General features: G+C 37.0%; 1 protein-coding gene across 8 annotated transcripts in view; it reads left to right on the top strand.

The window, feature by feature from the left end:
• PPP1R9A (protein phosphatase 1 regulatory subunit 9A) overlaps positions 1-27,862 on the top strand; it is a 260,990-nt gene that overhangs the window by 188,278 nt on the left and 44,850 nt on the right. For 7 of the 8 annotated variants that reach the window (XM_064487561.1, XM_010979657.3, XM_010979656.3 and 4 more), the window contains 3 exons: positions 10,950-11,105; positions 25,442-25,495; positions 27,477-27,706. In XM_064487561.1, the coding sequence (XP_064343631.1) occupies positions 10,950-11,105; positions 25,442-25,495; positions 27,477-27,706 (440 nt within the window). The remainder of the gene's footprint in view (positions 1-10,949; positions 11,106-25,441; positions 25,496-27,476; positions 27,707-27,862) is intronic. The other variant, XM_064487560.1, reaches the window with a different exon arrangement.

Genomic DNA, 27,862 nt, shown 5'->3' with positions numbered 1-27,862 from the left:
GAATATTAGAAAAAATTGTTGGAAAGTCTTTGAAAAGGTAAATTGAATAATATTGTAGGGGCTTTATCAGTCAGCTGAATTTCTAGACATTTTTTCCATTAAATAGTAATTGGGAAATAATTCTCCCAAGGCTCTCACATTTCTGAAGCATTGACTACCTTTTGTTCTGGACTACCTGTTCAAGTGTTTATGTAGTGAACAGTTTTGAAAGGTAGAGGTAGACTTTCCATCTCAAGCAAGGACAGTAATACCTACTGACTGTTATAAAAGATGTAGGTAATCAGGCATGTGTAGGTCTCTCTCCTGACATGCCTACCTGTGCCAGTATCCTCTGGCCCTCTTCTCATCATTCTTTGGAAATTGTGGCTTGAAGTACCAGCACAAAAAATCATGATACCCCAGTATTAACTAGTATGAAGACCTATTCTGGGTTAAAGGAAGGTCTTGACCCTATTGAGAAGATAGTTGCAGGGTTACATACCTACACTGAGCTTGGAAGGAAGGAATTTGTAATTGTCATAGTCAGAAGCCTGGTAAATCCTTAGAACTTTGGCTGGTTCACTGCGGAGATCATGGGGCAAGGGACATAATGCTCATTAATAAGAAATAGCAACAGTTGAGCTACCTTTTGACTCAACCCCTCCTGTAGTTTATCATGCCTACTTTAGATTCACTCACACAGTAAAATGTCTCAGAGTTTTTTGCAGTGAGTCTTGTCTACTATGAGGAAATATTGGACCTGTTAGGGAGATTTCTTTCAGATAGACAAACTCCTGTGGGAAACCATAGATAAGTATTTGGGTCCTAACTGGTCTATAATGCTGATACAGGTAACCCACTGGAGAATAAGAAACTGTCCCCAAACAATCTAAGTAAGTTTTTACGGTCAGCTTCACTACTTGGAAAATTTCTCCATCCCTTGTGTTCAGCCAGACTTACGATTGGGCTCCAGATTGAGCTGGACTCCAGAAGAGAATCCCTGTTGTAGGAGTCAAGGGTAAGGTGCTGAGTCAGAAACTCCCCAGAGCTGAGCTGGCTGTGTCAGTAGTGATGGCTCATCTAATACCGGGCTTTAGGTGGACCATAGACTTTGGAAGTTTGGTTAAAACGTAACCAGCACACTGCTCAAAACTGAAGATGAACTATTACTTATTACATGAAATTGAGTTACTGAATTCAGTTGAACAGTTGGAAATGAATTATTATAGCACCTTATTATAGGCACAGACCTTCTCTTTGCCTCTAGGCCCCTCTCTCTCCCCTGACCTCAGCTGCTTTAAGGAGAAAGATGACCAGGGGCAGGCTGAGATGGATCTCTTTGTCTTCCAGAGAGACCAAATGCTATATGAACCCTTTGAACATGGTGGGAAACTTTGGGAGGGAAACACTCAAACTTGATGGTTCTATGGATACTGACTCCATAAATCACCATGTCACGTGATCCCATAGTGAGAAAGGATATTCCAATTCAGCTGATGTGGTTTGGGCAGAGTCTGAAGCAGGAAGGGAAGCTAAAATGACCTTTAAAGGGTTAATGGAACCCTTTGGACAGATGGAATGTAATGCTGTTACGGCTTCCATTGGTAAATTTGTAGTGGATTTGTTCTGAATGCCTGCACTTTTTCGTCCCATTCATGCCAGTGGAGATTCTCCCATTCAGACTGCCACATGTAGAGCAATGATAGTAGGATATATAGATCACGCTCCCCGTTTTCTCCCAGGTCTTCCAGCACAAACAATTATAGAGTCCCATGAAGAGAAGTGTGAATCACAGTTTATTTAAACACTTAATGGCTACCAGAATACTCAGGCCATTTCCCATCACAAAACTGCATGCCTGATTCTGCAACCAAGAAAGGGGGAATGGGGCAGCTATTAACCTTCCACTAAGCTCTTATGGAAACTGAAACTGAGGGCTTGACCCGTGGAGACCTTGTCACTCTGTGGCCTCATATTCTCAGTCTGAGTTACATAGGTCAGCTTGTTTTCACTGACCAATAAGGTTGGAAGGGCCCAACGAATCTTGCTTGTCAAATGGAAATGATAGATTCAAGAAAGCTGCTAGGCTGGCCCAGCAGCATCATAGATTTAAGTGAACAAGTAGCAGTTTTTTTATTTTGGGTAAACTTTCTCTGCTACTACACCTCCTGAAACAAGGCCTCTAGATAGATCAGTGAAGCCTTCGTTTCATAGAGATTTTCTTAAATGCCTGGACTGGTTTCACTGATGGTTCAGCTAAGCTGCCCAATTCTGCCTGCTAGGCTTTCCAACCTTAGCAGCAGCTCTGCAGCCCCCAAAATGGACATGGTCACCTTGCTCAGTGGGCAGAACTCAAGGTCGTACTTATAACTCTGGCCAGTACTTTCCTTGATGAACCTTGTTACATTTTTACTGATTTTTGAGCTGTTATCAATGACCTGTTTGGTCTGTCACTTGGAAAATTACAGACGGACAGATTAAAGTTTGGAATAGCAAACTGTAGAAACAAATTATGGCAATTGATCAAACTCTTAGGGCTGTTCATGTAGCTGCACCTTAGGGGTGGTTGTAATTGGCCTTCATATATTTAAAGAAACACCATAATTATTAGATCATGTAGCTCTAAGATGACAGTAGTGATCCCTCCAAAATGCAGCTATTCTTGGTTACTTAGGGTTGCTTTCCTGGGGGTTGCTGACTGACTGATATGCATTCTACAGGCAATTATTCTTAGGTTTGGACTCATTTAATTAGATAAGGTGATTCAAAATGTTCTGGACTTTAGGTGATGGGATCAGTGACACCAGCTCAATCCTGGAAGGCATTCAGATCAGCCTCAGCTTGTTGGCCAGGGTTGTTATGAACGACAGAATTGCCCTAACCCCAGATTTTCTCCTTGTGGTCCAATGCCTAGCCTGTGTGACCACTGATTCTTCATGCTATACCTAGATTAATACCTTAGGCAAAGTGGAAAACTCAGTAAAGTAGCTTAAGGAGAAATCTACTTGGATTTCTAAGGTAGACTCTGATGGTTTATGGAATTTGTTTAGCCAGTAGGGTCTGAAAGCCTAGGGAATATGGTTGATCTGCAAGTTGGACTCATTGTGCTGCTTGGAGTTCTTTTAATAGTAGGTGTGTGTGTGTGTATTTTTTTTATTGAAGTATGGTCTGTTTACAGCGTTGTCAGTTTCCAGTGTACAGCATAATGCTTCAGTCATACATGAACATACGTATATTCGTTTTCATATTCTTTTTCACCATAAGTTACTACAAGATATTGAATATAGTTCCCTGTGCTATACAGTATGAACTTGTTGTTTATCTGTAGCTTTAATTATATGCTGAAAGATAGACTGAATAGATTTGTCCTGGCAACCCTGGGCAACACTGATCAGTGTAGTCAAGGGAATGTCATACTCATGGGAAAATTCCTCAGATGCCAAAATCGTGTAGAAATAAGGGTGGATATTGTTGAGAGACAGTTCCCCCATGGGTCCCTCATTTCTCTGCATGTCTTGTGAGCAGAGACACTAATGGCCTTTGTTTCAAATTATTTTTCAATAATATTTGTATAGTGACCAGGTATGGAAAATAGAGATAGTGTCTCTCGTTAGGGCAGGTGACAGACTTGCTTACTGCTCATTACAAAAAACTTGGGTTTCCCAAGCTCAGAATTCTTAACAAAAGATTTTATGGTTACACTCTGCTTCATTTTTAGACCATAGCAAATCCTGAATTTGAATACTGTTTGGAAGCCATTTCTTAATTTGAGAATCAAGACTTTCAGAACCAGGAAGTCTTCGTTCCCTTCTGTTTGACAGTCCTCTCAAATGATCTGTATTCATCAGATTTTACTGTAAGCAGCAGGAGGAAATCGGGCAGCACCTTCAACACTGTTTGGAAATCTGCTTAGCTAGTTCAGTCAGTTCACTCTGGATATTTCATTCTCCTTACAGAAGGAGATAATGTCACTAAGCTTTCTCCACTACAAACAAGGATTCCCCCTTCCAGATTTCCATTTACAGTCTGTTCAAGGCATACTCTTCAAAATCTTCCCAGCCTTCATTCACTGCCTGTTTCCAAAGCCACTTCCCTGTTTGTTTATATTTCTTATGGCAGTACCCCTGTCTCTTGCTGTATAACAAATTACCACCAAAACTTAGCAACTTATAATAAGAAATATTTACACATTACAATATCTGTAGGTCAGTTTAGCTGGATGCCTCTGACTTGAGATCTCTCACTAGGCTGAAAATGAGGTTTCAGCCAGAGCTACAGTCATATAAATGCTCACCTGGGGGAAGATCTGCTTCCAAGCTCACTCGCAGCTGTTGGCAGGACACAGAAGATCCACTTCCAAGCTCCCTCATGTGACTTTTGGCAGGCCTCAGGTCCTTGCTGGCTGTTGGCCAGAAACATCAGTTCCTTGTGATGTGAGCCTCTCCATAGGGCCACATACAACATAGTGGCTTGTTTCTCAAGAACAAGAGGACAAAAGAGATGCCAGTCACAGTCTTTTTGTAAACAAATCTCAGAAGTGACATCCCATCACTTTTGTTGTATTCTAGTTATTAGAAGGGAGTCTCTAGATCCAGCCCACATTCAAGGGGAAGACATTATATGAGAGCATGATTACCCAGAAAAAAAGGATCTTAAGGGGTCATTTTAGAGCCTCCGTATCATAGTGGTAAATAGTCTCTGCTTTTGAGGAGTACACTTTTGAAAAGGAAGGGTGGAGCGTAAACTAAGGAGCTTTAAAATTCTGTAAAATTAAATTCTAATTTATGAATAGTCTACCTCAATTGTTAGAAAATTTTAAGAAGTGAAAGGTGAGTTTGAATTGTTATAAAAGATTTTATAGGTGAATCTTAAATCTCTCTGATCAGAATTTTAGGAAGAATAATTTGTCAGCAGTATTACCAGCGACCTGAGGGCAGAGAACACTAGAGGCCATATCTGTAATCTAGATAGAGATGTTTAGATGTTTCTTGATTTGGTGACTAGACAGTAAGAATGAAGCAAGATATCAGAAAATATTCTGAGAACAAGAAAATGTTAAATGACTTTATAAACGATGAGAAAAATGAATACCTTGGACCAGCTATCATGCTGGACGTTTTACATATTTTATTTCTTTGAATCCTCTCAGTACCCTATTGGAGATTGGTATCTTTTGTACTACTTTATAGGAGGAGGAGATCATAGAAGAGACAAGCTAAATGACTTGTCTGCTATCCTACAACTGTGACATTGTTTTTTCTCCTCTGGGGCCCTGGTCTCTCAGTGGCATTGTCCCAGAGAAACCAGGGATGTTGAAAATAAATGTAGTCAAAAGTCATAAAGTCATCTGGTCATTTAGCATATCCTAGGCAAGTGATGAATACGTTGAATATATCACTACTGGAAATTCTCCCAACACCCTTACGAAGAAGGTGCTGATATCCCCGGTGACATCAAAAGAGACTGAGTGGCCTAATGTGACAAAACCAGGACACACAGAAGTCAACTGATAGAAAATGGAAAAAGAGAAGAGGGTGCTTTTGCTGAAAGCCATCTGGATGGTTGGCACAGGTTTAGGAATTTTAAACATTGAAGTGTTAGTTTGAGGTCTTTCTCCTCCAGAGAAAAAGCAACTCTCTTCTATTCTCCCACAGAACTGAGTCTGAAAATATATATAACCAAATTCAATTCCAGTAAACAAATTCCAACAAAAACTGCATAATTAAGGCTATTTTTATGATTAGCACCATTTAGTTTCCCTGAATTTACCAGAGCAAACATTGCTACAGCAAAAATTACTGCTAATGGTTGAACCTAACAACAAGAGAAAATCCCCAAAAGGGTCATTTAGGCCCCAGCTGCAGCTGTGCTTCACTATATTTCTTACTTGAAAGCTGAGAATTAACAGGAAAATCAGGCTCTGCTATGCTGTGCAGATGTGGCTAAAACTGTATTAATTTATTCAGCAAACATTTGTTCAGTGCCTACAATATGCCAAGCAGTGTGCTGGCCACACTGGGATAACAGGGAGAGATTATACCTGGCACTCTGAAGGAGCTTAGAGTGAGAAGAAGTTGTTGGGAGGAGGCAGATACAGGAACAGCCAAGTGTTAACGAGTGATGTTAAGGCATGTCATGGAAACATAGAGGAGTGGATTAGAAGAGCCTTAAGGCAGCAGCTTCACAGGATGTGCTAAGTAGATGGATACTCATCTTGGACCACTGCAGCAGGAGGGGGGTCGAAAAGCTAGAACAGAAGCCTGGAAGTTTTCTTGGCCTTCAGTAAAAGCTGGTACCTACTCCAAAACTGGGAATACAAGAAGAGCAAGTTTAGGGAAAGGAAGGGTTTTACTTCAGAAATGACCATTTTGCTTATAACGTCTTCTAGGATATTATATTTATGAAACCAAAAGTTAGCAAATGTCTGGTTACACGATACCGATTTGGTGAAGCTGTAGCATATTGCTGTTGTAGTCTGAGTACCAGCAGTGATCTTGTGTTAACACTCTATAGCCACCATCTAAGTTAATCTCATGACAACCTTGTTATACTAAGGAACTATTTTTATCCTTACTTTATAGATGCGGAAACTGAAACTTAGATCTGAAAGCTAACTTTTCCACCATCAAGAGCTGGGACTTGAACCCAGGCCTAAATGACTTCAAAACCATGATTGTTTAATTGTTCTCCACTTAACTCACAACCAGGACAGATACTGTCTGTTCCTTCTGTAAACCCAGTCTGAGATCTACAGCCCTGCTGAATATTCAGGGCTCTAATCTGTCTACACACTTCTGCTTCCAGCAGAACCACCTGAAAGGGCAGAACTTGTCAGCTGCACTTATTATTGCAATTATTTACTTTAATAAAATATTGTATGCTCTGATGGAATATGAGTATAAAGGATGTTGTGTCTATGAAAACAAGATAAAATGCTTTATGAAGAATCCGTAAAGACTGGTATCTCAAGAAAATTAGATGTGAGAAGGAAATGTAAAAAAGACAAACCATAAAACCCTAGAGGAATTTTGCCTTGCAAGTATCTTTTTCATCCATTTTAAAACACTGTATTAATTCTATAGATTATATGCACTGGTCTGGTTTATGTAAGAAAGAGTGCATGAAACATCAGTCAGCGTACCTGGAAGCCAAACGTTTTATATGAGACTTCTGTGCACTTGCCCAGGGTGAGCATGTCATGAGAGAAAAGAAAGGACAAAAACTTTGGAGCTCACTGCAGGCAGGTGCAAGTCTTCAAAGAGAACCGAATGATAATGTTCAAAGAAGTGGAGGGTGAATCTCAACACAACAGGATTATGCACCAGGGTTTTTGGTTGGTGAAAAATAAAAGGAATGTATTTCCATCTTTTTTTCAGCAAAGCTTTAGGTCTGTATAGTGCAAGCAGCCTCAGAGAGAAAAGAGCGTGGGCTTTAAAAGATGTTAGATGTGTAGCTTCAGCAACATGTCTAATTGACCTGGGTACAGTCTCTGAGCCTCAGTTTCCTCAAATTACCATGGCATGGTAATACCTGTATCAGACAGTTTTTAAGGAATGTACAGTGTTGGGCACATAGTAAGTTACCAGATAATTACTATTCTTTTTTTTTTTACCCTTTTTAGGGGGCTATTTAGAAGAACTATTCTTGCCTCATTTAAATTGTATTTACAGGTTGGGACAAAGAACTTTCAAAAGTCTCTGTTTACTTGAAAGATACTGAATCTTTCCAGAATGAAGAGACAAAAAGAGAAGGATCCAGATAACAATGGAAATACTTTGTTGTAGCAATATTTTTTGTACAACATTGCCCATCTTCCTCTGTGAATGTTAGATTCAATCCAATTTAATTTTGAGACCTATGAAATTCTGCTAACATATCATTCCATGTAATTTATTTTATTTGCAGATTAACCATCAAAGTAATGTCCAAGAAAAAAGAATCAGAAGAACATATATTCTAAATCTACTAAATGTAAAATTTTAACCTCTGGATACTTATGAGGGTCTGTAGTAAATGCATCATTTATTCTAAAGCCTACTTAGGATGGGGATGGTAAAAGATCAGCAAGAGAGAATGGAACAGAAAGTTTCTAAACACTCTATCCAAAGCCTCCAGTAAGTAATAAGTAGAATTAAGACAATGAAAGACACATATTGTCCTCAGGATGCTTTAAAGTCTAATTAGAAAGAGAAAACATTACTAAATGGAAAGATGAAATGAAAGATACAAAGAATTTTAGCAGAATTGCAGGTAATTTGGGTATCGAGAAGGAGAGAGACTGGAGAAGTAAAAAATAAAATAATCAAAAGAATTCTGAATAACTTAAATTTATGGAGATAGTTTTGATAACTCAAATGGATAACAAAGCTAGAATTATGCTTAGAAGTAAGAATTACTTATATTGTATATACCCTAAGCCTATTTTCATTATAAGGAGTGTTAAAAACTGTGACAGAATACTACCTTCTTAGCAAACGACTTTGCAGTGCATTTTCTTGATGTTCCTGAAAACTTCCTTAGCAGGTTATAAATATTACCAAGTAAATGCAGTTGCCATTCTTGGATTTTTAAAAAATATTTCTTAAGATCCTATTATATGTCAGGCCCATTCCTAGGCACATATTTATATTCATTCCCTTAGATATGGTGAAGAGGTATTTATTTTCAAGCTGGCAAAGGAAAATCATCAAATTATTGGTTTCAACTCTTACGTTTCAAATGTGCTACATTGTCATCAGATTTTACCTTAAGATTTTATTGTCATTCATGTTATTATCAAATTGATTCGATATAGAAGTGAATTTTGTACCCCTGGCATATGCCTTCGTAATAAAGGCATGGCTTTGCTGCTAGTTAAAAACAGCACATAGTTTTGTATCTCTAAATGGAAACATTCAGCAAAGTGTCTTGAGATTGTATACTTGCCAGCCTTGCTACATTCCTGTTAACATCACTGGGATTTATAAAGTACCCATTAGTTATAAATATATATATATTTATATATATATATTTGAGATGAATTAATTTACAGAATATCACCAAAAAAAATATACCAAGTCTGGAATCAGAGTCCTTTTAAGATTTGTAGGATCTAATCATACCAGCAAATGGAAGCGATCTGGAACCAACCAGCCCCCACTGTTCAGCTACCTTCCCCTGCCAGTGCCAAAGGCACTCAGAATGGTGTTTACAGTTTAGACATATTCATACTGGTTCCTAAGGACTCCTAGGGTTCCAGGTACTGAGGAGCTATACAGGATCAAGATGGAGGCCATCTGCCTCTTTCCCTTTTGGTCAAGGCATCTCTGATTATATTTGGGGGGAAAGGGAGTTCTAACTAATGTATAACCAGTTTGGAAAATCACTGCTCTGTATGAAATATTCTGAGCTCACTCCTAAACACAGATGCCCCCAGAATCACAGTCTTCATGGTAATAGTCTCCATGTGGGGAAGAAGAGTCTGAGGACCTTTGTTCATCACGGTCAATGGCCCCCAAATTCCTTAGTAGAAATTGTGTCTACTTCTGGGCACCGCAGTTTAAGAGAAATGTGGAGAACTTGGAGAGAAGTCAGAGTCCAGGCACAGAGACAATTACAGAGAATAAGACCTATGAGGAAACTAGAATTATTTTACTTTGAAAAAGAGAAGTTGGATTGGCAATTTGGTAATGGTCTTCCAGAGATTAGGAATTATGGCATTGAGGTTAATGACTGGATTTCCTTCATGTGCAAACAGTCAAGGAAATACAGTTTCAGCTTTAGCAAGAAGAATATAGTGTAGAACCAAAAGAAAAAGTAGCAACCAGATGTTTAGCCTCTTTAATCAAAGGAATAGATCACCCAGTACACTATTTATGAAAATTTTTAAAGGCAATATGAATTCCTCTGTGTTATGTATTAAATGTAATTCTACCTGAAAGAACAGGGATGAATTAAATGAACTTTGTTTTCCAACCCTGTGAATCAGTGATGTATCTTTAAATTATATCATAAGGTATAGAGTTCAAACAATTACTTTGAGTTACAGTGTTATAGCCTGATGCTGCCAGGAGAGAAGCTACTTTCTAATAATGTTAAGGAAGTGAGGAGTGAGGAGGAATATTTATTCCAGGGGTCATGAACTCAGATACCTACAGGGGCCTGCGGGTATCATGAGGGCATGAAGCTAGCAACAGAGAATGATGGAGTTAAGGAAGCTGTCATGTATTAGAAAGTCCACGACCCACGTAAAGGGGCAGCCACTGCTGACTCTGGCCAGTTGTTATGTCATAATGTGCCTATGTCCAGCAGATCTTTGGCTTTCTTAAGAAAAACTGGAAATCTAGAATCTTAGGTGAAAAAATTTTTAACAGTGATAACAAAATGCTGAGATTTATCAAAGTAGTACTGTACAGGCAAAGCGTACACCTGTGTTGGCTGTATGTTGGAAAACTTCGGTTTAACCTTTAGGTCACTAGTTAACCACCACATTAGTTTACAAAAAAAAAAAAAAAGCCGATCTGATTGAACCCTAAAGCTTAGGAGAATTAATCTCCTCTACCTTTGTAAGGCTTAATTAAGGTCCGTTCCAACTCTGTGAATCTTTTGATCTCCCCTTCCTCCTTCCCCACTTCTCCTTATTGGATGACTTATTCATTACAGGTGGTGGGAATTTAAAGGAATTACTTATTTCTCTTAGCAACATAAGTATCAAATATTTAGATTGAAAATAACTTTTCTTTACCAAAGATACTGCTGAGGCTGTTAGACTTTTAGAAATGCACTTAAATACAGCATAAATGTGTCACTTTGGATCTTTGAACTAACGTTTGTTTATAACATTGGCTGCATGAGGCATGCTTGACTTAAAAGCCTACTTACCCTTTTACCATTTGGTGTCATAGTTTATTTCTCTTTTATAAAATATTTTAAAATAAACCACCTCCACCTGGGTAAGGACAGCTAGATTTCTGAAATCCCCTTCCTTTCAGACAGGAGACTATGCCACAGATGAAGAGGAGGATGAGGTAGGACCTATTCTTCCTGGTGGTGACATGGCCATTGAAGTCTTTGAGCTGCCTGAGAATGAGGACATGTTTTCCCCATCAGACCTGGACACAAGCAAGCTCAGTCACAAGTTCAAAGAGGTAGGTTGCTAAGCTGCAAAATATTTTTCTATAGCTGTCCATTTCATTTAATTAAGCATATGCTTTTGTTTGAAAAGTATATTAAGAATAATCATTTTTCAAAAGAAATCCTTTTAATAAAAGATTGTCTTGAATCTCATTGAATTTCAAGACAAAAGTTAAATAGATCTCATTCCATAATCATTAGTTTAAATGCTTATTTGTCATAGTGACAGTCTATAACTTGTCATTTCCATAATTTCAAGCTGTAGTTTAAAGGTGCAGCTTTCGTGACAAGTTGAGGTTTTATTTTTAAAATTTGATAAAAGTTTCCAGACCTGGTGATAAGCTTTCCTCGAAGGCAGTGATTTCTAAGGTTTGTTTTTTTTTCCCCCAACATAGACAAGGTTCCAACAGGAGTTAGATGATATACCCAAGTGGTTTAATTGAAGAAAGTTTAATAAATGAACTTTGAACAGAGTTAACAGAACTACCAAGGGATGGTGCAGTACACAGGGACCGGCAGCAGCCGGAAGCTGTTACCATCCTTTGGCTTAATGGGTAAAGAGGGAGGGAGATTACCTTTTTTGAAGGAGGGCCATTCAATGTCTGCAGCTTTGTAAGATGCAGCCACTGCTAAAAACTGTAGCCTGAGGGCAAGGGTGATAATTTACCAAGACCCTTCTCTCCTGCTGCTGAAGCATGCCATCCGTCTGACCCACCTGACCCACGCAGGGGAGCCTGAGAGGGCGAATGCAGACAGCCACATAGACTCTTCTTCCAAATTAACTTCTCAGAACCCCAGCATGTGAAACAGCAACAGTGATGAGCGGGTCCCCAGGCATTTTATTCTTCATTGTTTTATGCATCATCCTTCATTGTTGAAGACAAGTATGTCATTATTTACAACCTGTCCACAATAAACCTAAAGTACGGAGACTTGAAAACCACTGTTCTGTGGTTGCAAGTCTCTTAGGGACTTGACCACTTGGAAAAAATATTCTCCTATTCATGAGAAACAAGGTTGATAATTGCAGATTTCTAATTTCTAATTTTATTTATAATTTCCAATTTTGATGTATTATAAATAGGTCAATTCTATATGTTCTGATGTTATACCTAATATGCCTAATATATCGACTTACCTTTTTAATTCCCTGTGACAAATTTATATTTGTGAAACCAGTGTCAAGGTGAATGTACTTTTCAAATAAGTTTTTATTAAATAAAATAACTTATGTTCATTATAGAGTTTTGTAAAATACAGATTTCTATAAATGCCAAGACAGTATTAATTATCCCAATATTATGTTATTTGGAATTATATGATATATACTGTTAAATTCCTAGTCGTGATACTTAAAATTGTATTATTAGGATTTTCCCATGTCATCAAATATTTTTCCATAAATAATGCTTATTCATTGTTTCATCTTATGGACCTTTTATAATTTACTTAATTCCTTGTTTTGGAACATTTCCTTTGTTTCCATGTCTTTTTAAATTATTAAAAATAATATTGCAGTAAATGTTGAAACAAATTCTCTTAGGAACTATTAGATCAAAAAATGTGAATATTCTGGGGACTTGTACTTAATGCCACGTTGCCACCAGAATGGCTTTTCTTGGTGATATAGAAATTTATGTCACCTAGTGTGTTGAGAGTGCCCATTTCTCTTCCATGTATTATTATTAGTCACGTTGAACCATTTCCATTTATATAGTTCATAGAGTCCTTGAGGCAAAACACATGGGTTTTTCATATGATTTATGATTATTCCTCATTCTAAATCAGATACAAACATCTTGGTGGCAATGAAGTCTACTATTATTATTGGTCAGAGTTCCCTTACAGTAGAAGTAGCAATGCCTTAGGACCACTTCTTAAAAAGACTTTCTGGATTAACTGATATTTTCAAAGAGCAATTCAGAAAAAGAAAGTTCTTCTGCAGGAAGTGGCTGGTGGGAGGACGTGGTGTAATCTAGGTAACTGTTTCTCTGTGGCTCTGATTTGGCCCAAGAATACATATTATCTAGAAGAGTAGATGAACTGTTTGTTCTTTAAGAAATCTTCCTTGAATATTAAAACTCTCAATCCAGCTTTGAGGCAGTGAGGACAAGGTTGTGTAGCCTGGCAGAATCATATTATGTAGCTCTTCCGTGTTGCCAGGTTAAGTATGACCTCCACTCCTTGGTAGATAATTGAGCGGGAAGGATGGTACACATTCTTTTATGGAAGCTAAAGAACCCCCCAAAGCAGAAATAGTATGTGGAAGGTTATATCCTCCATTTTCTGAATTGAGCCAAGAACTCAGTTCTCCATAAATAATTGTTTCAGGGGGACACCATTATGTAGATAGCTGCATGATCTAGACCAGGGGTTGGCAAACTATGGCCCACTGGCCAAATCTGGCCTACTGCCCTTTTTTTTGGTAAATAAAGTTTTATTCACACATAGCCATGGACATCCATTTATTTATTGTTTGTGGCTTCTTTCATGCTACAGCAGTAGAGTAGTTGCACAGAGATCATATGGCCTCCAAATCCTAAATTATTTGCTGTCTAGTCTTTTACAGTAAATGGTTGCTGACCTTGGTATAGGCTGCTGCATGATCTGGACCCTTTCTGTATATCATTTCTCATTGCTTTTTAGCCTGAGTAACCAAATCTGTTGTTTTAATTTTGGCTCTTAAGAACTGACAGTTTGTCACCACCTCTAAAGCAGGTAAATACCACACCATTTCTCTTCTAATTCTTTTATTCTCCTTTATTTTGTATTTAACATACGAACATATTCATTTCTTTAGGAGATTGCCACTGCTTATCAACTGTGTGGCACTCTGTCACAGCATTTATGTCTTGTACTCTGTCACCATCAGTGTACAAGCAATTTGTTCATGTGATTAGCATACATGCCCAGATACTGTATAGTGCTAGATATTTTTCACAGGATTATGCACAAAACCTGGAGTGAAAGTGGAAGATGATTTTGTTTTGGACTGTGTAGAAAGTCTTGTATTACAGAGGCTTCTCATAAATATCTTATTTCAAGTAAAAGTACTTGCTATACTATTATGTATCTTTATATTTTATGTAGCTACTAGACTCTAAGCTCTTCTGTATTTGCTGAATATTGTATCCATGGGCTGCACAGTTCTTGGTATACAGTTAGTAGTTAAATCTTTGGTGAGTGAATGGTATCAAGCATATCCTGGAATTTGTTGTATAATACAAGCCAGCTACCTAATTTAATTTTCCTAAGTGGTTGCCAAGATGGCTAACACTTTTATTAAATGCTCATTTACCCCTTCCGTCTGGTTGAGGTGGCATTATTACCTACAGTATTTGTGTCATTACACTCTGGACTGCTCCTGGCCTTCATATTCTGTTCCTTTTCTCATTCTTTGGTGCAGTATTGTTAGAATATATATAAAACATTGGTGGAATAAATCAGATCCTTCTAACTCTTCTCTTCAGAAATTCCTTTACTTTTCAACTTGTTCAAGAAAACATTTGAATCACTTTAATTCCCTGAAAAAAAGTATTTGCATTTTTGTAATTACATTAAACTAGTATATTAACTTGCAGAAAACTGGCATGTTTATCACATTGACTCATAATCTGAGTTTATGGAATATATCTGTTTAATTCAAGTCTTCTTTTCTGACCCTCTCTAAAATTTTATAATCCCCTCTATTATATGTGTTCACCTGTAAGTAATAGGAAATCTTAACTAGAGTGGATTAATCAAGAGTTGCCACAAAGTTATATTAGCTCCAATATAAGTAAAGAAGTTTTGTCTATTTTTTGATTTTCAGAAATGACTTATAAAAGAGACTTAATGACTTGCTTAAGATCAAAATCTCTATTCCCTGAAAGTTTATTATTACTCAGCTTAAAAAATCTGTACCTTTGTGGAGGAAGATTTTAAATACTTTTTGATAGCTATTACTCTTTCCAAGTTTTCAAGTTTTTCTTGGGCCAATTTTGGTATTTCGCATTTCTCAAGAAATTTATTTCCTCTAGGCATTCATATTTATTAACTTATATTTTTTGATACAGTTTTTAAATACTGAAGTCTTTAATATCTATAGTTACCTTTTTATTCTTTTCCTTGAGTATTTTCAATTTTTTCTTAGTTGTGTTTTCCAGAATTTTTATATATCATGTTAGCTTTCATTTCTGTTTTTTCTTTTTGAATTAAAAATACTTATTTTATTATTTCCTACCAATATCTTTATTTTCCCCCCTTTTCTTTTTCTTTTTTGGTATTAATCAGTTACACTTAGTACATTTTTTTGATAACTTTTGCATTCTGATAAGTGTATTTAAAGCTATAATTTTTTCTGAATATTGCTTTAGCTACATGTCACAATTTTTTACATTTAGAATGCCACTGCCAAAACTTCTTTTGGGATTCCCTCTTTAACACAAGGATTATTTAGTGGTGTATTTTACTTTCCAAACATATCAACTTAATTTTGCTCTCCTTTTGTTTTTAGGTTCTAATTTTATCACACTCTGTTCAGAAAACATATGGTAGCTATTTAGAATTCTCATGACTTCTTTTGTAGCTTAATTCATAAACAGTTGTATTTAAGTATCCCTCATGTATGCAAAAAGCACAGGTATTCTGTGCTTGGGTATGAAATTTCTGTGAGTGTTAAATTTATATAAAAAAGATTAATATTACAAACACACATGTCTTCTCTGTAGCATGGTTTAGATTTTGTCTGCTTGATATACTAATTCTGAAAAGCATATGTTAAAATGGGAAGCTACAGTTATTCCTTTCTTCCTATAATTCTGTCAGTTGTAGTTTTATATATTTTAAATCTTTGTTATTACCTGCATATATGTTCAGGATTATTACAACTTCTTGATTTATTGTAACATCTCTCTTGTTCCTTAGGATGCATTTACTCTAAATTCTATTTTGTCTGATAGTAAAAATTCAACACTGGCTTTCTTTTGCTTTATGTTTGCTTCACAGCATCTATTTCTTCTATCTCTTTGTTTTTAGCCATTCTGTATCCTTTTGTACAAATCTCTTTCCTTCAGTCAGTCTATTCTTAAGTCTTACTTTTATACTGTTCTGGGAGGATTTGTCAGTTAATTGGTGAGTTTGCACCATTTATATTTACTTTAATATTAGAACTTACATCTGCCACCTTATTTCATATTTTACAATTTCCATACTTCTTCTTTTTTTTTATCATTTTACTTATTTGCCATTAAATACAACAAAATTTCATCTGCTGCTTAAAAGTTATACAATTTTATTCTGTTCTTCTAGAGCTTACCCTCGAGTAACTTCGATTCAGGCTTAGGAAATTTTCTCCCAGCAGTATAGAAAGCAGGTCAATAGCTATGTCTTTACCATTTAACAAAATAGTAGCCACAGCATATTCTCATCTACCTCTCTTCCCCTCTCCAAGTTTTTTGTATCTCAGGAGTTCTAGTTAAATGTATTTGTAGGTATGCCTTTTAAAAAATAATTAATTCCAACTGAACTATACTTCTTTCTAAGTCTTAATGGGGTTTTAGTGCTGCCCTGATGTGAATTCACCAACGTTCTGGGGTTGCTGCTTTACCACAGGGCACCGAAGTTTAAGCTAGTGGCCAGGATGTCCAAATTTAGGGGCAGTGGAATAGATTGTCCTTGGTTTACCTACAGATGCAGGCTTACCTTGGTCACGTGTGAAATATTAAAAATTAAATAGCCTTCTGTCTCTCATTCCTGGTTGCTGACATTTTCCTGCTTCAGATCCTCATTTTTTCTAAATATATCTGGAAACACTCGTGTTCTGTCTCTGAAGAGTTTCTCACAGGCTTTTTTGTTAATCATTGAATGAGAACCTGAATTCCATCTCCTTTTTCTCTCTTTTGGAGTCTCCAAAGTTGAATTCAGGAGAGGCAGAAAATAGCTTTTGTTAGTCTGTTAGTGGTACTAAGCTGGAAGTTTTTCCCTACTTAATTCAGTCATTTCTACCGTTATTATTTTATTAATTCCATCATCCTGTAATCCTTAGGAATGTTTGATTTGTCTTATTTTAAATTCTTGCAGCAAATGCTTAATTTATTGTAATACTTTATTGTTTAAACACAAAAGCACTTAAAACTATGACTCTCCCTGATTAGACCTTTGGCCATGTATTTTAGTTTCCATGTGCTTCTTGTTATCATCATTTTGCAAATAGTCCATATTTTTTTAATTTTTACTGTTTGTTTTCTCTTTGACTTGAATAATTGAGGAAACAGTTTTTAATTTATAACTTTTGTTAATGTTGTATTACATTGTGGTCAGATAATGTCTTTTCAAGTTGAGTTTTTTTAAGTAATGCTTTTATTGTAGATTAATAAATTAATTATGATGAAAGTGATATTATGTGTTTCGTACCTTCTGTATCTTTATTCATTTTTCCTATTTAACCTAGTAAACTGAGAGCCATCTAGTAAAATTGCACCTCCTAATTATATTTTGTGTCTAACAGCTTTGATTATCTATTTCAATATTATGTTGGAAGTACATAAAATATGACTTAAAGATTCTTTAAGTATGCTTTGTCTAATGTTAATAATCTAACTGCTACATTTTAAAATAGTTGCTGGATAAACACACTAGGACATTCATGTATACTTCCTTTTAATATGAATATAATTGTAGCACTTTATTTTATTGTAAATTTTTAAAGTATCATCTTGCAGTCTGCATCTTTTAATAAGAAAATTTAGCACTTTAAATTTATCAGTATAATTTTCAAGGTATACTTGATCTCACCTTATTTTATGCTTCTTTTTTATGTTTATTGGTTTTTACTAAGGATTATCTTCAAGTTTTTAAAAAATGTTATCTAATGATTTCTATAATTTTTAAAATTACGAACAAAAACAATGCCATTTGAATGTTCCATATAGAAGTTTTGATAGAATCTTGGTTTCTATGACAAGATTGTTGTTAGAATTTCTCACAGTTTAAAAAACTTAAATTTTTGTTAGCTTTATAATAATACATACAACAAATAGATACATTCTCAATTTACTCAGCTTCAACTGTTATCCCCTTTAGACCAGAATTTGCTAATTAATTCTTAAGTTCTGGATTTTTTTCTCATTTCTCAGAGTAATCTTTTTAAAGATTATTAATTTACTACATTAATTTTATTAGTAATTAATTTATTAATAATCTTTAAATCTTTCTAATTTATTAAGTATTCATGGAGGATAGAGTTTTAATGAGCTTCCCATCCTGAGAATGGGACGTTCTAATTATTATGACACAGGGGTGATTATTAGCTGGGTTTAGTATTTTGATTCACCTTTTCCTCTGAAAATGTTGTAGGGCAAGCTTCGTTGTTTTGAGCTAACATTGCATATTGTAAGGAAAAGTCTAATGACAACTGACAGATGCTTGTGTAACTTTAACCTTGTACTTTAAATTTTTTGTCACAGCTTCTTGAAATAGGCCTCCTTTCATTCATTTTTTTCCCTTCTAATCTGTGTTCCTTGTTTTATGTTTGTGTTTTGTTTTCATTTTGATCTATGAATATTTCCTTCAATTTTTGTTATTTTTTTTGGTTTCTGTTTCTTTTCTAGAAACACTGTCTTCAGTATTATCTTCTTATCTTTTTTTGTATTTTTTTTTTTTAATGTCTGGGATTGTTCTCAAATGGATCTTCTCGTATCAGTGATTCAGTTTTCTGTAGCATTATGTATGCTTTTAACTTCAAATTCGGGTATGCTCTTTAGCACCTCTGACGTGGCTTAGTTCTCTTACTACTACATTTGTAGTTTCCTTACTCTCCACTCGTTTCTTGTGCTCCGTCACTTTTTCCTCATCCTGGTATTCCATATAGACGCCCTAAAATATCTTTTTGTTTGTGGGATACATCATTTTCACAGGTTTACTTACTTGAATTTTCTAGTTGATATTCTCTTTTCCTTGATCTTAAGTGTTTAGTACTTAGGGTCGGTTTTGCCTCTGTCTCCTTTATTTACCTTGAAATGAGACAAAGAACTTTTGTGTATTTAGCCACTTTTTAAAATTATGAATCCCATTTCTAGACCTTCATATCAGGAGGACATATCCGTGTGCCTAGTTTCCAGCCTGGTTACTACTTTCTGGCAGCCTGTCATCTAAAGTAGTTCTCTAAACTAAGGTGAGATATTTCCAAATCTCGTCCCTCAATTCTCTGAGTTAAAGGGAAGGAAAAAAAGCCTATTCCCTGCTCTTAAAGAGCTTACTGCGACCACCATGGTCTATATTTTGGGGTTCTGCCCCTGAAAGCAGGCAGCGTGCTACTCTCAGCCACCTTCCTACATTCTTTTCCTCATCTAGCAGTTGCTTTCTGAATGAATACAGAATACCGAGATTTAGAGAAACTGATCTAAGGACAGCTCCCGGGAAAGACAGTAGAGGGTACCCAACTTGCTTGTTGGATAGACTTTGTATCTCAAGCAATCAGTGAGAGGGGCACAAAGCATCTCCCTGTCTTTAGGGTGAGGCTTGGATAGGTTTTCCTTAATCCAACTTCATGAGTCTCTCATATTCTAGTAAGAGTTGTTTTTAGTTTCAGTGTCAGTTTTGTTGTGAGTTTTTCTTTTTGAAGTGATTTCACTGGAAACTTATAGGGAAGAGGAAGAGGCTGAGTCAGAAGGGCCTGTCCAGTGCTTCCCTCCACTTTTCCTCCTGAGGAGCCATGGGTATTAGCTCCCAGTAAAAATAGTTCTATATTTGTCTTGAGGGAAAAATAGAGTCTAAAAATCATGTCCTTTTACTTACCTAAGTTATAGAGAATCTATGAAAAATAGTCTAGAAAAAGTTATTAATGCATTAGATAATAAAGTTATCTTTATGGAACTTTCCATTAACCTGTAGAGAAGCTAAAAAATGTTACATACTTAACAGTAAACAGACATTTATTAAAAAGGAACTGTAATTACAGGCTGTCCAGCACCTTCATCATTAATACAATTTATGAGTACCTACTTAGAGAGGGCCTTTGGGGGGATATCTCACCCTATGCTGCATATACTGCAATCAGTGTTGTCATTCAGATTAGATTATGATATCATTCAGTCAGCTGATTTCAGCTAATTTCGCATACACTAGTACCTGAGAAAACCACTTTTGTTAATGTAAAGACAGATGCCACATATCTGAAGCTTTGAGCAGAAATGGTAAAGCAATATGGCATAGCTTCATTTTAACAGCACCAAAGTGGAGGCAAAAAGCAGCCCTGATTTCTTTTGTAGAACTTACCCTGTCCTGGGTAAGACAGACTGCAGTCAAATGATCACAAAGATAAGAATAAGAATAAGAATAAGAATAAGAATAAGAATAAGAATAATTCTGATTCCAGTGCTGAAACTACTTCATAAAGTTGCATGCAAATATCAATTATTTTCCCCTTGTAAAGGAAGAACGGAGAACAGAGTCTTAACTGATTGTAAAATATATAGTACTAGAGCACTCTTAAAATCTTTCCTGCAAAGATAACCATCTCCCTTTTTAAAGAAAATGTTTTCCATATTTGTACAAGATAAAGAGAGCGCAGAAGTTCAGACTTACAATGTTTATGCATAAGGATGTTTCTATTTCTGGTGCAGTTATATTTGGATTATATTGATTCAGCAATATGAGTACTTGTTCTGTATTCATCTTTTTTAAAGAAATAAACAGAAAATAAACACAGCAGGTACACCTGCAGAATGTTACAGGCGAGCTCCTGTTCCCCGTAGGAGTGCGTGTGTTTATTTGTGCTGTGACCCTGGGGTGGATATCGATGGCATTCATGTTAAAGATGACAGAAGAGATGAAAGGGATTGGTCTTATAAGGTGAAAAGACACTGACCTACAATCCTTAACTTTTTCTTTTCATTTATATCCTCCCTTCCCAAGTCTTTCGTCCAAACATAGATTCTCTGAAGCCCAAAAGTTCGAGCAGGTCTCTCGGGCTGTTTCTGTTGACCAGTCCTGTAGACCCCCGCTCCCTGCAGTCAGCCTGACCAGTCTCGGGGGTTATGTGCGAACCCCTGGACCTATATGTACTTTGGAAGGAGAACTGCCCTAGAATAAGAAAATTCAACTTTCTACAGACTCTACTTCTTTTGTCAAGTCACTTCATCTCTTTGAAAAGCAGTTTCCTCTTCCTCATGACGTGGAAGTCATTGCGCCCACTTCACCTGGGAGGTAGGGGCCGCGGTTAGAGAGACAATACGTAGACCAAAGCCCCGGGTCCTCTGACGTTTCTTCCGGGTTTCTCTCAGGGATCTGGGACCTTCTCTCAGGAGGTCATGTTAGCCTCCCTGTACTAAGTGTTTTAAAGGTAGATTCCATGTCATGTTCTGTATCCTCAGCAACTAGCACGGCACCTGGCACATAGTCTCATTCAGAAAATGCTGGTTGAGTAATGAGAGAGAGACTTCTTCCTGAGTTCCATGAGTGACAACAGAGGCTGATTGAGCACCCTTTTGTACGTAGTGGCAGAATACTCAGACTACCAGAAGTGATCCATGGTTTCCAGGCAGAGTAGTACTTTCTCCTCTGGGAGGTGACGTTGATGACATATGCCTCAAGGTTTTTGTGATGATTAAATGAAAAAGGTATCTCAAAGCTGGTTCAGATTAGGTGCATGGTGAAGGGAGGAACAGAGGCATGTAGAGTCAGAACTGGGATAATTTCCCACTCCACCCACCTGCTTCTGCTGGGGACTTGAAGAAGCCATGTAACTTCTCTGAGTCTGTTTCCCTGTTTGAACAGTGAGGTACACAGTGCCTGTCCAGCCTCCCTCACAGATTCATTTCCAATGAGGAAGGAGATGGTAAAAAAGATAAAGGGTCCTACAAATGTAAGAAATTTAGTATTAGTGGAAAGGACTGTGGACTGGAATTTGTAAAACCTGGCTTTGGCACTTATTAGCTGTACATCTTAAGCTACTGAAATACCGTTTCTTCCTATATAAAGTAAAAGGCTTCAGTTGGTTTATTTTCGATGCTTTTCCTGTTAATAATGATGGATTGTAGACATTCTCTTAATGTGCATGCAAGATTGAAATAATCAAGAACCTGTAATTTTAGGTCTTCTGAGTACTAAGGAAAATCTTGCACTAAAACGTTTGTCCATCTTCTGAGTCATGTCTGAATTTACAGACTTCATTCTGCTTTCCTGTGTCTAAAGAATATGGCCGTACTTAGTAACATTCCAAGCTTTTATCAGTGTTCTCACCTCGCTGCTTATGAGGTCAGCTCTCTTCTATTGTCTATTTTGGTGAGATGGGAGGGATGGAATAACTGAACATCAAATTGACTGCTTCACAGTTTCGCTTACGTTTGTCCCGCATATCAGTGGATAAATCTAGTATGTGCGTTCATAGGAATGAAAATGCTGGCTTGGGACAAGAATTTCTGGACTCTGCAACCCTGACAACCGTCTCTGGGCTCCTCGTTTCATGAATGTCACACCTGTAGTACTTGCAGGGCCTTGCAGCTCTTCCCACCTAGGCCTCTCATTTTTCATATGGGAAACGGGGGCCCAGAGAAGTTGCTTGCTAGAGAGCACAGTGATCTGAGCAAAGAAAATCCAAAGTCCCAGCAAGTTGCACTGCAGTTTAGTTGGTTACCCTACAGGGAGGTAACCACTGAGAAAATAAAATCTGGCACTTCCTCCTAGCTGCAGTATTCATCATAAAATCTGCCCTTTTGATTTCTTGCTACTCTTCAAATAGAACCAGAGGTGTTCATTTTATTTCAGGTGTGACATTTTATAGCATTCAGCACTTTTAGCTGAGAAGTGGAATTAGGGCAGTCATACCTGGGTTCTTCAAATCAGTCTTTCTTAGTCTTGGCTAACTTTACAGAGGACTTATTCTATGTTAGCCACTGTGCTAAAAGTTTTTACATGGGTATCTCATTTAATTTTCCAGTAAGGAAGATTATGACTAAGAGTAACTATATTTACAGGTGAAGAAAGTGAAGGTAAAAGAAGTTAAGTAATTTCGCAACTCAAATAGCTAGTACATGGTAGGCCTGAGATGAATTCCAGCCATCTAACTTAACTACTCTGCACACTTGGCACATGGTAGAAAGAACAAGGAGTCAGTGGTGTCAGTAACAGTTACAGATACTCCAAAATCATCTAGGCATGTGGATTTGCTGGATGCCTGAGTGTGTGCAAGATGTCCGTGGAAAATAATTCTTTATAGCCATATGTGTGTGCATCTATATCATATCTGTATGTAATGTATCATGTCTAACATCTAAATGCTTTTACCATTTTTGGTTTGTTTATATTGGTAGGGAGATTAGCACTACTGTTTACTAGTGCTAATCTTCGCAGCGTCTGGTACATGACAGCTCTCAATAAATGTCTTTTTAATTAATCCTTATTTTCCAAGGGAAATTTTATCTATGAGCCCTGGATTTCCATGTCTGAAGTGAGTCTAGCAGTGTATGGATCTGTGATTCTGCAATAGTGTGTTCACTGTAGGGCCCAGAGTTGAAGAGTCCACAGTGCCACAGTTGGGCATTCCAGTCTGTCAGCCTAGGTTGCTTGGCAGTGTCAGGCCCCGAGAAATTCATCCAGACCAGGGCTCTGGGTGAGCACAGGCCTCAGCAGTGAGGCGGAAGGGAGATGCCATAAACTTGGAGTGGCGCTGGCCAGGGGCATGGGTGCTCTTCTTAGGGCAGGTAAGTTGCACATTGTACCACTGTGGCTGTGGTGAGAGACGGAGGGGGCCAGGACTGCCTGTGTGGCCTCACAGAAGAATGACAGCTGCACAAGGAGTGCCTCCTCTCTAGAGACCACGAGAGCACAGGAGGCCCTAGAAGAGTGACGGTGAAGGGAACAAGAGCCGCACATCATGCAGGGCTGCGGGAGTGACCAGGTCTGAAGCAGGAGAGCAAGATAAAGGGCAAATCTGAGAGTTCCAAGCTCACCCCGCAGAAGTGTAGCAGTGTAGTCTGCAGAGTCCTGAACTTCACAGGAGAGCTGCAGCATCACCGAGGGGGCATTTTGTGAGGACCATGGGGCTCTCAGTTTCTGGGCTTTTATCCACCAGCATCTGAGGGTGTTGAACGAACCTGTCCTTGATCCTAATTTCTTCCCCTCTTTGTCTTTCCCATTTTCCCCTGCTGGCCAAGTGAAAACCAAGGAAATGGAGATTACAAACCAGAGAGAGCGAGCTGAGGTTTTCGGGGTGGTGTTATCTCCAAAAGTTCTATCTTCCCATCAGCTGTCTTTCCAATAAGAAAAAGTTAGAGTTATTTGATTACAGTAGTATAGGACATTTACAGTCCCTCTTACAATCCTAAATCCAAAATGCTCTGAAAACAGTTGTTTTAAAATAATTTTGGGGCAAACTCATTTGGTGGTAAACCTGACCAAAGTCTTTATGCACCTCTCTTAGTGAGAATAGTCACATGTTTGGTGGCAGAAATATTCATGTGTTTGATTACAGAGTGCCTCCACAAACCCTGCTGTGGGCAATAAGCAATTTAGGGAAAAATACATCTTACTACGTTTCTGAAATTGGAAGAACTCTGAATTCCAAAAACATCTGGCCCTAAGGATTTTAGAATAGTGACTGTCAGCCCATAAATTGCTTTCCGTGAATTTTGCTGTACTTATTTATCCCTTAAGGAATGCATGTTTCCTTCGTTCTCTTCCCTTGTGGCGAAAACAAAGTGGGGGGAGGGGAGAAGCAAAACAAACAAATGTAAATGGTGGCTTCAGGCTAGTAAACTGTAGTGGAAACTTTTGGGGGTCCAGTCCAGGTCCTCAATAGGAGTAGATCTTTTAAAGGACAGAAATCTAGATCTGTACTTTTCCTGCAATTAAAAAAAATTACAGATTTCGCCGTGGAACCTCATCATCCTTATCTCCAGCTTTGTAGCAGGCTGAGCTGTGAAAGAGCTGCTCAGCCTAGGATGCCTGCAACTCGCAGAACCAGAGCGCCACCTTTCTTCCAGGTTCGGGATCGAAGCTTCCCACAGCCACAGGCTGAGTTGCCTGCTGAAGCTGTTGAATCCACAAGACTGCAAGGAAACAATTCTTGACACTCAAATCATAAAGGAAGAGCTGCAAAGAGGGCAAGAAAATGTATTTCCTTCTCTTTGGTCCCTTAGCAATTAAATTCGTAACCTAATCTGATGTTAGGGAGTGTGGGCCATAAACCCTGTGTTTAATTAGTTCGCACCTAGGAGTCGTTTTACACACTAGACATTTTAATTTACAACCTGCTGCATTGCAGCACTTTTCTAGGCTTTCAGCTGTGTAATAAGGCATTCTGTTAGCTGCTTAGGCTTTAAAAATATAGATACACTTAGTTCAGATTTTTCTCTTTCTTTTTCATCTTCAGTTGCAAATCAAACATGCGGTTACAGAAGCAGAGATTCAAAAATTGAAGACCAAGGTAAGCACCAGTACCTGGTGTTTGAATTGTACTTTTTAAACTTAAAATAAATTCAACTCTAGGACTAAAGGATTTATTTATGTACACTGGAAAGAATACAAATGTGAGAGATTCATTTCCACTGTTACTGGAAAAACCTCCCAGTGCATACCTTGAGGGGGTCTGCACCACCATACCTCTCAGTAAAAATAGCACAATATCTTACAATTACAGATTTACATATTTGCACATATGTGGCCAGTTTCCTCTGAGCTTTCCTCAAAAAGTAAATGTGTTTAATGGCATCCGAATTACATTTTATCCACTAATTCCTTAAGCACAAGCTATTATAGTTTATCTTTCTCTTGATTTATCTTATTTTAAATAAGTTTAATCATTTATTTATTTTTAGACTACTCATTAGAAACAGTGTATTTTAACATAGCACATTAATTACTTTTCATGGAGAACATTTCCAATTTCTAATAATTAAATATTATGAAATTTAATATAACATATGAATAATTTATTTTAGGTACCAGATGCAACCAGAAATCTTTAGACAAATTTAATTCACATTATTTAAATTTGTGGGAAAACACAGGTGTTGATAAATGGCTGTATGTATTTTTAGTTTACAAATGAAATAATACAAAATTCAAAAGGACATTTTTAATTGGTAAACTATAGGATACTTGTAAATTTCTTGAATTGTGTCTGGTTTTATCAAATATGTAACTTCAAAGATTTTAAAATATCTTTTGAATTACTTTTAAAACAGTATCTTTTTTCATAGTCTTCTAAAAATTGAGACATAATTCCTCCCCCACCACTAACAATCTGTTTTCCTGTTCACACTGTATACTTGTTTTGGTTTTTCCATGTGTTTTAAATGGAGATGAATTAGCAAGGCTATTTTGGTTAAAAGGTATTCTCGGCTAATCACTCTGTAGCTCTTTAGTCAAAACATGTCTGTATATCATTCATGGTGTCAGCCAAGCTCTGTGAATAATAATTTTTAAATGAGTAGTGGTTGGTAAATAAACAACTTGAACACAAAAACATTAAAAGATGCAGTAAAAACCCAGTCCTGTTTTAAACTGCTATTGTTTCTTGGCATAGAGTGGAAGAATAGAAGATTTTTTTTTAATTGTTGGTTACAATCATGGAAAAAAATTCCTCTGTGATTGTAAGTGCTTAACAAAGCTTATGTGTTAGTTAATTTAGAAAATCCTATAAATCAGTACTTTGTATTTTTCTCAATATTCTATTGATAGATAATATCCATAGATTAGTTTAATGTGACTTTTTATATCCATATTGATAATAGAATTCTTAATTTTGAAATGTTTTTGAGTACTTTTTACTTTGTAATCTATCTTATCAATGTATTTATGCAAACCATGCATAAAAACTTGTATTTCCATTTGCTGAATGCTGTATGCTTTTGGAATGCTTTAGATTTTGAACATTGATAGTTTATAATGACTATGCATCGTTTTGAACTTTAAAGGTGGCATGCAAAGTAGATGAAGCACTAGTTTAAAGGTCAGACAGTTATTGTGAATAAATGACCTTTGACCCCTCACCTAAAAGATCAGCCTTGACTTTCTATAGAAATGAGGGGGTTGGACTAGTAAGCTATCTGTTCCTAAGCTTCCCTGGGAGCAGAAACCACAAGAAGCTGCCTTTCTGTTCTTTGGAGAGATTTAAATTAATTCAACAATAAGGAATATTTTTACTTACACCATCTTTTATACTTCTATGCATATTGGGGTGTATCAGGCTCTAGAAACTCAGAACAAACCATTTCACTTTTCAAGGCTTCCATTAATAATCTATGTAATGACAAAAGTAATACTTGCTTTTCTCATCTCAGGGTGTTTGATGATTGAGTACATGTAACAATGGGATTTAATCTAAAATGTCCTATAAAAATAGCAGAGATTTTTTGCTATAGAAGTATCCAGATTATCCTTGCTTTGACATTTGCTTTGTTCAGCTACAAGCAGCAGAAAATGAGAAAGTGAGGTGGGAACTAGAAAAAACCCAACTCCAGCAGAATATAGAAGAGAATAAAGAAAGAATGTTGAAGTTGGAGAGCTACTGGATTGAGGCTCAAACATTATGCCACACAGTGAACGAGCATCTCAAAGAGACTCAAAGCCAGTACCAGGCCTTGGAAAAGAAATACAACAAGGCAAAGAAACTGATCAAGGATTTTCAACAAAAGTAAGCAGTTTCTAATAGCTAAAGAATAGTTGAGTGCATCTAAAGGTTTGTATCCAGTAATTTTGTAACATCTAGTGGCAAAGGAGATGACCTCAGAGTTATCCCTCTAAGAAGCGTAGTTAAAGCATAAATAGGTATGTTTTAGAAATCTCATCC

The sequence above is a fragment of the Camelus dromedarius genome, chromosome 7 (genome assembly GCF_036321535.1).
Source record: "Camelus dromedarius isolate mCamDro1 chromosome 7, mCamDro1.pat, whole genome shotgun sequence".
In the NCBI taxonomy this organism is placed as follows: domain Eukaryota; kingdom Metazoa; phylum Chordata; class Mammalia; order Artiodactyla; family Camelidae; genus Camelus; species Camelus dromedarius.
The sequence above is the reverse complement of the archived record's forward strand: the minus strand, read 5'-3'. Positions and strand labels throughout refer to the sequence as shown.